The sequence below is a fragment of the Penicillium brevicompactum genome (genome assembly GCF_028827555.1).
Source record: "Penicillium brevicompactum strain IBT 35665 chromosome Unknown utg000001l_segment0_segment0, whole genome shotgun sequence".
NCBI lineage: Eukaryota > Fungi > Ascomycota > Eurotiomycetes > Eurotiales > Aspergillaceae > Penicillium > Penicillium brevicompactum.
This window is the reverse complement of record NW_026623203.1, coordinates 4,397,229-4,412,962: the sequence shown is the minus strand read 5'-3', so window position 1 is coordinate 4,412,962 and position 15,734 is coordinate 4,397,229. Positions and strand designations below refer to the sequence as shown.

At 48.4% G+C, this 15,734-nt stretch overlaps 5 protein-coding genes across 5 annotated transcripts; 2 read left to right on the top strand and 3 right to left on the bottom strand.

Moving 5' to 3' along the window:
* Positions 1–1,285: 1,285 nt before the first annotated feature.
* Positions 1,286–3,591, top strand: N7506_001453 (uncharacterized protein; the record flags this gene model as incomplete). The annotated part of the gene is made up of 4 exons (XM_056950749.1): positions 1,286–1,544; positions 1,698–2,076; positions 2,134–3,040; positions 3,091–3,591. The coding sequence occupies 4 exons, from the start codon at positions 1,286–1,288 to the stop codon at positions 3,589–3,591; spliced, it is 2,046 nt and encodes a 681-aa protein (XP_056816664.1).
* Positions 3,592–3,942: 351 nt separating this feature from the next.
* On the bottom strand, positions 3,943–5,339 carry N7506_001452 (Major facilitator superfamily domain general substrate transporter; the record flags this gene model as incomplete). The annotated part of the gene is made up of 2 exons (XM_056950748.1): positions 3,943–4,998; positions 5,049–5,339. 2 exons carry the CDS (start codon positions 5,337–5,339, stop codon positions 3,943–3,945), a joined length of 1,347 nt encoding a protein of 448 aa, XP_056816663.1.
* Positions 5,340–6,050: 711 nt separating this feature from the next.
* On the bottom strand, positions 6,051–7,938 carry N7506_001451 (uncharacterized protein; the record flags this gene model as incomplete). Its single annotated transcript, XM_056950747.1, has 8 exons — positions 6,051–6,269; positions 6,326–6,733; positions 6,799–7,062; positions 7,113–7,371; positions 7,421–7,545; positions 7,599–7,645; positions 7,705–7,751; positions 7,805–7,938. The coding sequence occupies 8 exons, from the start codon at positions 7,936–7,938 to the stop codon at positions 6,051–6,053; spliced, it is 1,503 nt and encodes a 500-aa protein (XP_056816662.1).
* Positions 7,939–9,858: 1,920 nt separating this feature from the next.
* On the bottom strand, positions 9,859–11,213 carry N7506_001450 (FAD-dependent oxidoreductase; the record flags this gene model as incomplete). Its single annotated transcript, XM_056950746.1, has 3 exons — positions 9,859–10,701; positions 10,729–10,834; positions 10,939–11,213. 3 exons carry the CDS (start codon positions 11,211–11,213, stop codon positions 9,859–9,861), a joined length of 1,224 nt encoding a protein of 407 aa, XP_056816661.1.
* A 1,311-nt stretch (positions 11,214–12,524) lies between these two features.
* On the top strand, positions 12,525–13,262 carry N7506_001449 (uncharacterized protein; the record flags this gene model as incomplete). The annotated part of the gene is made up of 1 exon (XM_056950745.1): positions 12,525–13,262. The coding sequence occupies one exon, from the start codon at positions 12,525–12,527 to the stop codon at positions 13,260–13,262; it is 738 nt and encodes a 245-aa protein (XP_056816660.1).
* Between the last annotated feature and the right edge of the window lie 2,472 nt (positions 13,263–15,734).

The following is a 15,734-nucleotide window of genomic DNA, read 5'->3' as shown; positions in this document are numbered from 1 at the left end:
TGTAAGCTAAGGAGTCGTTTTAGACGGCGGTTGGCTTTTGTGTGGCTTCGTTTGGCTTTGTGGCTGATTTTGTCTTCAGCTCCGGCCCGAAACTCTAAAGAGTCGGTCAACCAACCAGATCCGCTGATCTAACTTTTCGTTTCAGATTTTCCAAGGCTCGATTGGTTTCAGACATTCAACGTGGCAATTGATAATATTCACAGTAAAATGCCAACATATTATAAGGATAAGAGAAGGCAGCAAGATGGTTGAGTCTGGGGATTCAAGTGCGGCAGTGAGGGTTGGTGCGGCCGACGTAGCTGCCCCACCGCCGTGACGAGGCACGGCACCAGCAACAAGCCGCGGTGGTGACATGCAGCTAAGTTTAGTACATACCGATTTGGCAGTAAACACGGATGATCCATGTACCAGATCTCGGAGTCCGTATCCGCCGACCTAGCAGCGACACAATGGTTCATAAGGCTGGTGCGCTAAAACTCTGAGCCCACTCTACTCACTTTCAGTCCATAGAAAAACCACGAGAGCGAGGAAATTTCCCCTTGCGAGAGGCCCATTGACATTGAAACAGCCATCAATATTCACCTTCAGCTGTTCTAAAGCAATGAGTGATTACAAAAGAGACAAAAGAATCATTCTGATATCCAAAGATCTGATGCAATGGGCGGGGCTAAAGATGATTCAACTAGCCCACGGTAGCCCAAACTTTCATATTTCCCATTGGACTATTCTGAGTCCAGTCTATGAAATCCTCATCGTAGGTTCTCAAGTTGTATCCACATTACTAGTCGAAGGGGTCTGCATCTCAGTCCGATGGAAGAAAACCCGGCCCAGTCTCGAAAAGGAAGCTTCTTTGCTGCTGAACCATGTCTTTCCACGTGCAAAGTCCCTTAAAACAGATATTCTCACCAATCGTGATGACTGGTTGAAAGCTTTCTGGTTTGAAGATAGTCCAGGGTCATCCAGTTCCTTGGTTGATTGCCTAAGACTATTGAGCTTTGACTTAATTCCAAGTACACTCTTAGAATGCCCCGTCTAACCTATTCTCGGCCCCATCCATTAAATCTAGTCTCCTAGTAGCTCCGGTCTAGGGCCCACAGCCTGGCAAGAGTTTTCTTCCGGCAGCATCTTGATTTGAGTTATAACAGATTTAAATTTGAATAAGTAGGAAGCCCACCCTGGACCCTTCTTGCTAGCGAGCATTTCACTATTTGCAGGCGACTTTAGTCGCCGTACATTCTTTTTCCATCCATAATACAATTGTTGATCAATTGAGTATACCTTTGACATGGCTGAAGAGAATAGCCCTAGAAGCTCCGTAGAGGATGTCTTCATTCCCAAGGAACTTCTCACCACTGCCAAGTTCAACTCGCCGTGGGAACTAGCAAGATGGGAGCAATCTCTTCCGGATAATAACCGTATATCCATTCCCCCTCAGCCTCGAACTTCTGGCAGCCGTCCCCTCAGTCTTTCGGCGCTACGGGCTGTAGCGAGACCTCGATCTGCGATTCGGTCTCGTGGGCGCAGCGATCCTCCCGCTTTTGATGGTAAGAAGCATATATCTAGGCCTGTTTGGGTCTATGTGTTACACCTTGAACTTTTACATGCCCATCGACATCCAAAATTCCAATTATGATCCACGCAAGCAACTCTGCACGATATATTTGCATGTTCATGAACCTAACAATTTGATGACACAGGCTCAACATTTGATTATTTTCTCAAGCCAGCTACTTTTGAGCCAGCATCTCCAATTCCAGAGAAAGAGCCAATTTCCCCAGTACAAAATGCCTTCATCAGCCCTTCGAGCAAGACCAGCTCTGAAGCTTCAGGCAGCGAACGAAGCGAGTTACAAGAAGTATACGAAAAGGCTAAATTGAGAGGTGTGGCCATCCAACGCAAGCATTGGGTCCGACTTTTGTTCGAATACAGCATCTATGCATTCCTCGTTCTTTTTATATACTTTGTCCTGGTTGGTATGCCTCTATGGAAAGGGGCTGTTTGGTGGCTATATTACGTTGTTCGGACGAAATTCGTTATTCAGGGAGGTTATGCCATCACAATTGGCTTGGCCGCACTGTAAGTACAGAGCTCTCTGCCGACTCAGGATCCCAGCTGATTATTGACGATCATCAGATATGCATTCTGCCCTCTTTTGATTCTATTTGAAAAAGACCCGCCCGCAGCTGCTGAAGTCGAGTCGCCTGATTTGGAGAGCAACAGCTCAAACGTCAACTCAACCGCCCTTCTAATCCCATGCTACAAGTCCGCCACAATAATCGGCCCAACTTTGGAAGCCGCGCTCAAAATATTCCCAAAGGAAAATATCTTCGTCATCGCCAACGGCAATTCCAAAACGCCTCTCGATAACACCGAAGAGGTATGCAAACCATTCGGCGTCAACCACCTCTGGGTCCCCATCGGTTCCAAGATTGTCGCCCAATTCGTAGGCTGCTATGCCGCGAAGGATTTCGAAAATGCAGTTCTCATCGACGATGACTGTCTCCTACCCCCTAATTTTCCCATCGTCAGCGACAGACTCAAAGGCAATGTCAAATGCCTCGGCTACACGATCAAGAGTGTGGGCCCTAATTCCTCCAAGGGCACATACTGTCAGCAAGCACAAGACCTCGAGTATAAGATGTCAGGCATTCAGCGGGCATTCTTTGGAAAATGTGGAAGTGCCACCTTTCCACACGGTGCTATCTCACTTTGGAATATCGAGTTTCTGAAACAGACTTTCCATGAGCATCCCGGGTTCTCGGTCTCGGAGGACTGGTTCTTCGGTGATGCGTGCCGACGCCTTGGAGGTCGCATCACCATGTGTTCACAGGTGTTTGTCGAGACAGAAACCCCCTCTTCGGTGTTTATCAGTGGAAGTGGAAGTCGGGGTGGGTTTGGTGAAATGACCATCTTCCAGCAGCGATTCAAGAGGTGGAATTTCTTCTTCGTTGTCGGCATGTACTATGATCTCAAGTACATCTTGACGAGCTGGAAGCTCGGATGGTGGGAGATCGGCGCTAAGCTCTGCGTCTTTCAAGAGGTATGTCCTTCACTCGTTCTTTGTCAAATTACACCGGCTAACATTTGCAGGTTTACGAAACCCTCATCTATCTCTTTGCGCCCTTCATCCTACCAATTTCCTTCGTGGTCCGCCCGTCCTTCTGCGGAATGCTACTCGGCGTTACCATCGGAATGTACATCATCAACGTGATCATTTTCAACGAGATCCACCTCCGCCTCAAGAAAGAACGCATCGATTGGAAAGTTCTTCTCTTCTATTACACATTTTACAAGATCGCTTTGACCGTCATCAATGTCTTCAGCTGTTATTGGTCATTGTACAAGTACGCACGGTATTTCGCGCAACGGCATCCCAAAGTCATTGAGGACAGGGGGGCAGTTGAGGTTCTGCTCAGTCTTGAGAAAGATTCGAGACGTCCTTCCACTGAAGACGATGTCATTCCCCTTGATGCAGCGGGTGAACTTGGTCGCGGTCTAGGACGCAAGTTGACACTCACCAAGGTTCAGGCTGGTAAGAAGCCAGCCCAGCCGGACTTTGATGAAAAGGCAGCTGCTATGGGGTGGGTTTGATTTGATTCATGTCTGCACAGGTGCTTCATTCAAAATCCATGAATAATAATTACAATGACCACATACACAATGAAACTGGCCCAATTGTCCCTTTTTAATCATACATAACATATAATCGTGCTGAATTTGTCTCAGCGTTTGACAAGAAGCCCAATAAATGTTCCAGACGCTGGATATTTTGCCCAAGTGCCAGGCAGGTGTGCTTTATGGATGGTGCCGTGGGTTTCAATTCGTCTGTCAACCAAAGTACGTGCCTGCGATATGTGAAGCATAGATGTGACCTGTATAAGAATTCGCTATGTTGTTATGTGCGTTATGTGCGTATGTTCTATAGGCAGACACTTTATAGGCTCACAGCCACTTCATGCGACGGGCAAGATAACTTCCACCACCCACGACACCTGTCACCCCCGTGAAAACAATCAATGACCCATATCCACTCCCATATCCATATCCAACGGTTCCTTCCCACGGCATGCCCTTGACAAGAGTCTCGCTCAGGGGACCGGAGACCAAGTTTCCAATACCTCTACCAGCCGCAAGAGACGAAAACACCATGCTCGATTCCGCGGATGGTGTTTTCTTCACCACATCGCGCATGATACCGGGCCATGTACTGGTATATGAGCCTGCGGCCAGACCATACACTATGGAGAAGATGAACAACGGGGCCAGAGACATCGAGAAGCCCCAAATGAGGAATACGCCGATACTGGAGACGACTGTGTTTACCAGGATACAGACAGTCACATCGAGCTTATCGATGATCGCACCCATCAATACACATCCGACGACAGATGCCGAGTTGAAGAGGATAACCGTCAGTGCCTGGAGTGATGTCGACGCTCCGAGCATACCGGCGTAAGTCGGGAGGTAGAGAGATGGTAGGAAAAACCCAAGTGCCTCGACGGTATTACAGAGCTCAAAGATTGCAAATGTCGACGTGAAGAGAAACCGCATGTTAGGAGGTGGCGGACTCGGTCTGCTTGCTGGGATTGGCACGCGCGGTTTGACAAAGTAGACCAGCGGCGCAGTGAGGACGAACAAGACTACCGCGAAGCCCCGCAGGGTGATACGGAATCCGTATTTGCCTAGCAATTGCTCAATGACGATTGGCAGGACGGCGCCGCCAAGTCCAGTACCTGCCCACATGACACCGAATGCCAGGCCCTTTCGTCGATCGAACCATTCTTCCATCAGGAGGATACAAGGAGCGTATGCGACACTGCCGCCCAGGGCATAGAAGATACCTTGAGCAATGATGAGGTGGTTGGTGTTTGTGGCGAGGGAACTGAGGCCAAGAGCTGCGCACATCATGAGCACACCGATACCACAACCGAGACGCTGGAAACGCGGCCATTGTCGGTAAGCGGCAAAGACAAGTGGAATATCAAGATACATGATTCCCTGAAGATGGATGAGCTTTTATTGCGGACTTTTGGTATGTTTTTACTTACCATTGCGCATGTTCCTACCACCGCTATGTTTCCCGAATCTTTGAACTGGGGGATCTCGCTGTAGTATGCTTGGAAAACACCATACGTGAAAGCAAATCCCCAGACAAGAGCCTCCATGGCAAAACATGCTGCAAGGAAAAGCCACGCGTTGAGTCCACCGTCCATAGGGGGGATCTGGGCATCATCATGGGTCGTTGACAGGTGAGTTCCATCTGTGGTTCCCTCTTGCGGTGTTTGAGCCCCCTTTTCGGTCTCGTTTGGCGAGAATTCCGAGCGCCTGACGTCCTCCATTCTGAAAAGCAACGATTGACCAGCAACAGAGAAGATTCAGGATGCAGAAGTCAAGTCTAAGGGTAAAGGATTCGAGAGATTTAAGGATCTCATTCAAAGCCCGTGCGGGGAAGTCATCCGCAGGGCGTGGGAACCTTGTAGCGGGTCAAAGATATGCTTGACCAATCAACGCAAGAAACACCACATGGATGGAGCCCAAAGTCTCTAAAGTCTGGACTTGGTTGGTTGGCTCTCGAGATCCAGCAACTTTCTTGCATACAGTCCATGGTCGAGGCGCAAACGTTCCATGGTTGACCTAAAATCTCCCGGTCGACGCCAAGCCTAATTGGGATAGCTCCGTATCCTCCCAAAGAGCCAGAATGGCCTCGGGCTCAACAGGTCAGAGCCAAGACTTTGATAACATGCTTAGAAATTACATTTTATCCGCGCATCAGGTCCAAGATCCCAAGCCTGATTCCCATGTCTTTGAAGTTCGAATGTTCCCCAAAAAATATTCTGTTCTGACCCCAAAACTCGTCTGCGTGAGACAAGAGAGTTAAGTGAATTATATACACTGCTTTCAAGGTTGCGATTGGAACTATGCGTTCCATCTAGTACCCTGGAGTATTTCAAGAATGAAGAATAGCCTCGGTGTTTCCAATCCGTACATGTGGCGCTTGTGGCACCCTGTGAACACCAACATGGGGCGCCGGAGCATGAGCCAAGCCGGCTCTATAGAACATACCGGAAAGATCGGTTCTGTTTATCTGTCTGGTCCACTTGAAGTACGTTCTCGTCGGTATCCAGCGCAATGCGACGGGTCTCTTCTGGATCGATCTTTATACCCTGCTCCTTGTCTCGGCGAGCGTTTTCCCACATCAGGTAGAATCGGAAGCCAACGACCAGAGCAATAGTAATGGCATAGCAAATGACGATTGTCGTATAGGCAGTCTGGAAAAAGATACGTTAGTATATGCGCAAGTCTCTATCAGCTTGGGTATACACACATGATAGTTGGGAGCCTCTGATGACTTGAAGAACTGTGGCCCGGCTAGGTTTCCAGCGCAGTATGCTAGGAAGATCATGGCCATAACAGTAGACTTTTTTGTGAAACCTGCAACATTGCTTGCTGCCAGAGACAGCATGAGGGGGAACGCTGGGGCGCTTGCCGTGACGAGCCAGAACCCAGCAAGTCGGGATAGCTTCTCATGCTGGGGTAAGAGCTTGACCATTAGGATTCCAGCTAGCGCTAGGAGGAAGATCAAAACAAGGTTGATCAGACGAGACTTGCGAATTGTGGAACTCAGGACTGCGGAGAGGATGACGGTGGTCAACTGGAAGACAGGCGCGGGAAGTCCCATCAATATGGTTTGGAATTTGTCGTAGCCAAACCCATTAATGATAAGGGTGTTAAACTGTTCATAACATTAGACTTTCTCTTGCGCCTCATTGGAGTGCCCGAGCAGAGGATAGTACTTACGCTCGTTGTGCCTCCATTGGGCACACAAATAACAAACGAGAACAAGAAGAACCACCATGTCTTGACGTCGGTCATGCTCTCAATAAATTGACCTCGGTCCCACGATCTAGTCTGAGTGGTTTTCTGGTACTTGTAAGGACGCAACGCAGCAAACTTGCGCTCAGCGGGTGAGAGGAATCTGGCAGTCTGTGGGGAGTCGGGCAAATAGAAAAATGTCACGACAGACCAGGCGACCGTCACGAGGCCAAACAGCAGAAACAAGATCTGTATCGGAATTAGTCATGGGAATCGTGTCAAAGTGCGTGATGTCGAACCTTCCACTGGGCAAAATCTCCCTCGTACTTCAGAAGCCCATATGCAATTGCAGAACCGACGATTCCAGCAAGGGCATTTCCTGCAAACCAGATAGAGTGTCGTGAGACATGCTCCCGAGGAGTGTACCACATTCCCGTAATAAGAGAAAATCCTGGACTTATAGCGCTCTCAAACACACCAAGCAGCGTCCGCAGCGCCATGAGGCTTCCATAGTTGTCGGTTACGGCGTGGAGAGTCAAGACGACACCCCATAGAAAGCTTCATATGTTAGTTTCTTGCAACAGTGTTCCCATGTGGTAGGTCTTACATCAAGATGCTGAGATATTTCCCGAGTGGGAAGCGCACGAAGCCGAGTGAAATCGGGTATGATGCCACGAGATATCCAATGTAGAAAATGCTGGAAGTCCAACTGAATTGTTGGCCTACCAAATTCTGGTTGGATCGTCAGTGATCAACATGACATCAGGGGAGACGGAGTCAAGTACCAGATCTTCTCGAACTCCAAGAATGGCGCTGTATGAGAGACTGGTCTCTATTCAGGCAAGTCAGTTTGGTTCCCAAGTTTGAGGATTGTCACGGAGCTAGACATACTATCCAGAAACTGAAGGCCGTAAGAGGTGATCAAGATGGGCATCAAACTGGCGACCGTGTGAGAATTGAGTTGCAGATCGTCAAGAAAGTGGATACAAACAGCCAATCGATTTTCCGAACCAATTTATTTTCAGCAGCTGGATCGAGAGTCTCAACACCAGAGTCCTCCAAGACACACTCTTTCGCGAGATCAGGTTTGGTTTCCCCGATGTCGGGGGGCGCGTCCGTTGCCATTGTACCTGTATACTGTACCGAAATGCGGTGTGGCTCGGTGCCGGGGAATCAAGGGATCAATCTGATCACGACAGCAGGACGGTCATGCCAGTCTTGTATCTTGACTTGAAAGGGTGTTGGAGAGGGGAAATGGAAGGGGCCAGCAGATTGGAATCAACACCTCCTTCGATCTGGACTCCGCACTCTCCTCCGAAGCGGGATCTCCCCATGATAACAGACGAGTTGTGATTGGTCACATCGGCGGAATGCCAAGATGGGGCTGATCTTGAGTGCAACTAGGCCGAATCAGGCAAGTATCAGCTTCGCTAGCGTCGGTTACGAGGTTGGGGTGATGCAAAGTACTGCATTCTCTGCAATATCTGCAGTCCAACTTACGCAGCACGGAGTAGGGAAAAGACACATGAAGTCATATAACATTTTCATGAGATTTCAATGTGGAACAATTTTCTAAACTTGACTGTCTGGCTTTTCAGAGACTCATGACTTATTTCTGATATAGTTCAATATCTAATATCTATGGCTCAGGTCGCACTCCGCAAAGGCCACGCCAAGAGTCCTTAGCCACTTAGTGATCGGGGTAGCCTTTTGTCATGCTTATGCTATGAGCAAAATTCCCCGGGGCTCTTGAAAGTCTTGATTCTCTGCTATTTATGTTAATACGCATATCTCAAAGACCAGACATAGACAATCACCCTCGCTTACACTTACGCTTATTCACAATCTGCCTAAAGCCTCATCTTATTCGCCAGCCCATTGATCGGAGAATTCGCACTCTGCGAGGTTGCAGTCTGAATCCCATCGCGCACCATCCGTCTCAGCATCATTCGGCCAGGCTTCAGTCCTGGTATTGACGCAGATTTCGCCCCGGGATAGGGTCCTCACTACAAAGATACACCTTAATTTAGCTTGAAATTAGCTTGTGTTGAACATGCCATGGATCAAAGATATTGCCCAAGAAACTAACATGATTGCACTCAACCAAACTGACAAGATTCAGACTAGTATCTTTAAAGCGACTTGGTGGCCGATGCCAAACAGATTAGACTCAGAGGGACACGGAATATTAGGTTAAAATGGTATCTCCCGATCGCTTGTATAGCAAGATGACTGCAGAATCTGATGGCCAAGGTATGAGTGAGGGGGTGAAGCTCGCTCGTTATAACCACAGTTACCCCCCTTGACTATATTAGTGTCCTGTATAGTCACGCTTCTCTGGCACTTGGGGCATTTCTCCGTTAGCCCGCAGCATATCAGTCGGGAGAATGTCAGATTCTGGACCACGCGAACTAGTATCCGCATAAGCTGACACCAACGAACTAGTCTACTCCGTAATTGTTAGTATTCAGAGATATCAGGCGACACCTGGCCAGGGTCCGATCATTTGATCCCCTTATAATAATCTCACTGGTTGTGCAATACAACTATTGATATGTTTATTTAAGGCGTATTGATGACCCTTGTCCAGATGACGCCGCGGCCCAGTGTTTTCCGAGGTCTCCTAAGTATTGGCTCCATTATGGATCACGAGCTCCACTTGTATCTCGCGTAAGCCCTGGAGTGCGTTCAAGTTGGACCACCACCTCCGCAGCCCGCTGCCTAAAAGAAAAGATTGCTTTGCAAAAGCAAGTTTCTTTCTCATGGCGGATACTGGTCTTACTTTCGGGGGCATACGATCTATACAAGTGGTCCCACCATACTCCTGACAGCAGAGCAAATCTACGAGGAGTGTAAAACGTATCAACAGATCAATTCTGATGGATTAAAAATGCACGGGGAAAGAAGGGGAGAGGAAGAGAGAACAAGGCAACGAGGCAACGAGCTATATATTTGCCCTCCACCAAGAAAAGTCAGCTGACCACCACACCTACTCCGACAACTCTTTGGCTGTTTCCTTCGCCCAAATCAGGATATGAACATCCACTAGAGGTGTGCCTGCATGGTCTGAGATAACATGGGGCAAGAAGAATCAAGACTCGCCATAGGCATCGGTTCCAGGTCCAGCAGGGCTTCTTCAATCAACGCCAGAGCATCCGATGCACATCCGAAACAAAGGCTCCATCCCGCGCCGCCTTGGCCATATGAGTGCACGATGCGGCTAGGCTTGCGGCCCAGTCTTCGCAATTCACGTTCCACACGTACATTCTTTGCGCGAAAGGGCCGTAATCCCTGAGCCAATGGGTAGTCAGGATCCAGGCGGGCGCTCTTCAGACTGGGAAGAAAGGTCTCGCAGCGCTCTCGCATACGTTTAATAATTGGCGAGTCCAGTGTAAGATCCAAATTCCATTCGTGTGGCTCAGCAATACCCCCAATCAATAGAATATCGTCATTGCGAGGTAATAAAAAGACAAAACCATGCTCAGATTGGACAGCATCAGAAGAGAGGGCGGCATCAGCAGAGAGGGCAGCATCAGAAGAGAAGGCAGCATCAGCAGAGATGCTAAGGGCGGCCTCTACCTTGGGGAAGTCCAATCCATCGTTAATAACTCGGATCAATCCACCACGTATAGGATAGCAGGAGGTATCGCCGGCAAGCTCCCCAGCCAGGCCCGTAGCGTTCAAAATCACGTCTACTTGAAAACGTCGACGAAGCTGTTCCTCGCACTCTAGGAGGTTACCTTGCAATGTTTCTTTCACGAGCATGGCTCCTTTTGCCCGTACTAGCTTCATAAGCCACTCCATACACTGGTCAGTGTCAATAACCGGCGCCAAGTGCTCATAGGCATCGACAACGCATTGCGGATTGATGTGGTATTTCTTAATTAACTGACTAGAATGGACGAACCCTCTTACTCCGCTAGCCATGATCTTCTCCATCTTAGCCCGTTGACCTGGGTTCTTCTCGATGGAGTTGAAAAAGAAGAAATCAGCTGGCTTCATAGACACTCCCGAGGCAGAGCTGATAGTAGGGCAGGCGGCCATCTGATCCCAGTTGTGGTAGGCGACCATGCACCAGCGATTAGAATGTGCCAAAGATATAGCGTCAGTGTGCTGCCCGCACACAGCTGGGGGAATTCCCACAGCGCGCCAGCGATCTGCGAGGTCAATCGTTGCTCGCGGCCGTACGATGCCCACTCCTTGGAGAGAATAGTCACATGGTACCCCTTGTCAAGTAACGCCCAGGAGGTGATTAGACCTGTCACGCCTCCCCCAATCACGAGAATCCGGGGAGACGAGGGGCTCACTGCCCGTAGTCGCGCATCATAGGGACTCATGTCTTTCCACATCACCAAAGCGGATGGGATGCTTTTTGGCAGAGAAGGGAGGGATTGCGCCATAATGTGCCACAGTGCCACTGTTGCTCTCTTTGATTCTTTTTGAGACTCGCTTCAATGACCGAGGAATGGCAGGGGAGGCGGATACTCCCAAAAACGAAGTTGAATCGTGGAAATGAAGGATCACACCACTCTCTTGAAAAGTCTAGCTCAACTGGGCAAAGACTAACCGAGTTAAGGCAGTCCGTCAATCTCCTTTACATACATCCACTGGGAGTTTACACACATCAATACTCTAGAGTAATGTTACATCTCTGGATAGGTCCATGAGAAGTCTCACAAAGGACAAACCACGCCGGAGAAAATATCGCGGAGAAATTGATTCACCTAGATACTAGCTTGTGAACTAGGTAGGATCCCATGACAAATATCTGTGAACATCAGGAAGATATCTCAACCTAATTGCCCAAGTCCAAAATACGAAGTACTTCATGCGGGCCTCTAAGATCTCCGATTGGAAAGATCTCCGGGTATGCGCGAAATGACCACACTTTCTCTTCCGGGGTTTTTCTATACATCTGCTGAGTCTTGGGGTACAATAATCCCTCCATGTGAGACTCTTTATATTGGACGGAAGTCCCCATTGGACCCAGGCCATTTTCATCATTACTTTGCATGGTAAGTGATGTGTGTTTGCACGAGCGAACGCTCTATAATTGTCCGCAACAAATATGCAGTAAGCGAGGTGTAAAAAGATTCAGCATTCGAATATAGCAACGATGCTGCATGTAACGTATACATGCGTATCCATTGATCACATGGTAGAAGACACGGCTCGTACCTCAGGCCTCCTTGCCCTACATCTCAGGTTAGCTTTTCCTCCTTCCTCCTTCGTTTGGAGGTGACTGATCTTTACGATCTTGTTATATTGAGCCCCTGGCTTCTCGCTCTTCTTTCTATCCTTCACAGTTGTCTAAACTTTTCTCTCTTTTTCCTTCCTACCTACTTTTCCATCTATCCTTTCACTTCTTTCCTGACTTTGAAAGGAACTTGATCAGAAATGATAATTAGTCGGGTCTACACCTGACCACGGTGCTATGCTTGGAGGATGTCCCTAAATGACAATCTGATTGTCTCTTTGAGTATGTAAAATTGGTTTTTCAGGCCTTTGAAATAGTCAGGTAATATGTCTTTGTATCTAGTCAAACACAATGACATATATTCTGGGTTACTCAAAGACATCACAGAGCTCCTTTGTGTATCTTCTTTTATCTAGTGTAGACTTGATAAAGGGATTGTTCTCCGGATCTAAAGGTAGCTTTCAATGACCCATTATCTATCCCACGAGTCAACAGTGAAGCAACATCTATAAGAATGATCGAACTCGCCGGTCACAAACTACAGCTCAACAACATCCATTCTCCAGACAGCTTTGACACCCTACAGTTTACAGTCACATTCCACCAGTTTCCACTAACAGCAGACTTCCACATCGAAACTATGTATCAAGGCCACCGAATCATCGAACGTGTCCCTCGTGGCACTCCCAGTCCAGCATCCCGTTCAGAACGCCGTTCAGACTCCCGTTCGGAATACCGCACGGAATACCGCTCAGATTCCCGTTCAGAGTATCGCCCAGAGCTCCGTTCAAAGTACCGTTCAGGATTCCGTTCGGAACCCCGTTCAGAACCGTACTCCCATGCAGTAGATCGTTATGATGAGCCCCTTGAGATCTACCTCCAGATTGGAGTCCCAGACCAATACGGTGAGTCTCACTGGATGATCACTATGAAACAGCCAAACCGCCAACGCGCCATGCGCTTGCATAGTGTCGGTGAGGAGGGTGACTATGAATTGAGCATGGAGAAAGACCAGGAATTTATCCCGTCTTGGGTCCGAACCACGCATTATCTCGGTGAAATTCCCAAAGAAGGTAGCGCCATTGTCCCGATGGAGGCCGAGAAAATTCCCCCACAGGTCAGCGACATGTGGGCTTGTTACCTGATTCGGAAGATGGAAAATTTGGGTCTGATTGAAAGGGGGCAGTGTCGACGCTTTATGACCGACTATAGACACAACTTGGATGGAGATGAGGGCCCGCGCTTTAGGTGATGCTCAGCTCGATATCTTATTCGCTCGAATCGTTCGCAGGTTAGGTAGGTCAGGTCAATATTTCTTTCTTCTAGTGTCGAAGGTCTACTATATATTTCCAAGGTTAGTCACAGATATGGAACCAGCACTTTGCAATTATGAGATGCCGAGTAGTAACGTATGAGCGTAGTCCGATATTATCATTATTCTTATCAGCAGTAAAGGTGTTTTCATAGCCTTGTCGCAAAAGAAGAATCTTCTTTGTAGGTTTCTGAGATTCTAGGTTTGATAGCTAGGGCCCTCGGCGTGGAAGAGCCAAAGGTTCCCAAGGTTAGACCCATATAAAAATCCACACAACGGCACCACCTAGGCATCTTGTGCCATTTTTGATTCCCCTACATGTCTACGACATCAAGCCCATTGGATGCGGAGTACCTAGTTGGCGATTACCCATTGACTTGTGGCTGTCAACTGTCCTTGAGAAATGTATTACTACGTCTTTAGAATGTAGTTCCCGCCATAGTTTCTCGGAATTCTCGATATCTGATCGAGTTCACTGCCGAAGCTGTTGCTGGGGACGAGGCCTGTACCACTGCGCTCTATACGCGCAGTCTCTTTTCTCTTGCTTCAAAATGACTGCAATCTGCGTAGTAGTGAGTCCATCAAACTCGCTGGGATACACATATACTTGTCTTGGTCCGTCGATCTCTTGGAGGGGTATGTCTCCACATTTCCCGAGGTCGGCCGTCTGGTGACGATCTTTTACTATAGCGTCCTGTAGTATATTAAGGATCGCTGGCTAGAGCCGGCCGGTTATGTCTCGCAGAACGAGATTTGTCCGAGCCGACTGTGGAACCTGGCGAGGCCACTAAGCAATATCCCACTTAAGACTCGAAAGCACACCATAGATTAGATGCCCCAGCGTTGAGCAGAGGTTCTCACGATGGTTGATTCCGCAGTAGGGAGTACTCCGCACATCAAATTGACTCCAAACGGCAAACAAAGATCAGACATTGAACTATTGAGACAAGTCGGATTAACGAAAATGAAACTTCAGTAGTCGGCCCAAACGGGACGATGCATGGTGATTGTACAGTCCGTCCACGGCCAGAGATTCTACTTGTGCGACGCCTTTGATATTTGGTAGCCTGGACGATCTGGATGTATCATCTTTCCCCTCTGCGCGGGTTGAGCTTATCTCTTCGGGTATACTTGAGCGATTGGATGGGATCGTCGGCTAGTGGCATATCTCGATCTCGACTACGGAGTACAGAGTGCGAGGGTAGACTATTTCCTCATTGCGACTATTTCCTGATTGCGAACTATTCCAATAATTACTTCCCAATAATTTTGATTTTTTTTTCTCGGTTGTCACTGTCAGGACCAAGAAAAATGCTGAGGGGGAAATGAGTGGATTTCGACTTTCGACGAAATTGTGTAGAATGCAAAAATTAATCGACGTCATTCCAAGACATGCAACTCACCATGCATGAAGCGGGAAATTGGAACCCAGAATGGGGAGGGTTAATCTCCGATTGGAATGCAAGCCCGTATTGATTTCTTCTGGTTGAGTTTGGTATAGATCAGGTTCCCAGGTTTCGGTCGGAAGTCTCTTCACGATGTGAGGTATCGCGTCGATCGAGCCCAAACCTTTCCAAACTTTATAAATGCATAATTGCCCTTTGGGATTCTAGCTTGTACACTTGTAGGCTGATTCCGAGCGGAGTCGCGGACGACGAGTTCCCGGGGGGCTACCCCAATGTGGACTAACCAATGGAGTCGGTTGTCGACTCCAATCCACTCAACAGCAGCTAACAGCAGCGAAACGGGACTAACCCAGACTAACACTGATGTGGCTTCACCGTCACCGTTTTTCTTTGTTTGATTTGAGTGGGGACTTCAACGCCAAATCAACGATGAACACACGGTCGGTAGTGTTGTCCCGTTTGATGCCTGCGTATAGAGTACAGATGATAGATCAATTATTTCTTGTCCGGAGACTCTTTCTCGGCTCTCTCGTATCTCCACGTTTGCCCAACGTGTGATTGCCATGCGACTTCAATAATGGGTGATTATTGCGCAGGGATCTCAGGGTCGAGTAGATCGTTGACAGGGGAGGTATATCTTGGCAAATAATAGCTCGAGCCATTTGAACAAAGACTTCACAGAGGTAGTACACTTGTACCAGGGTGTCGATGTAAGGCCAGAATGTTTCAGACCGAAAACCAGTTTCATGGCGAACCTTCGAGGGGAAGTGACCAGTCGCAGGATCTGATCGGAGGATCCCCTTACCGGCCCAACGTCAAAGCGAGACGCGGAGGCGGGTACGGGCTTGGGCTGATCCTCTCTGTGGGACTTTTGTCCGAGCGGCTGTACACAATCTCCAAAGTACGTGGACATTTCGGTCAATGGGGTTGGAAACAAACGAAGCAGGGGAAGTATAGAATGTGAAGCATTAACCATGCGACATTCTCGAACATGTTCGCAGTAGCT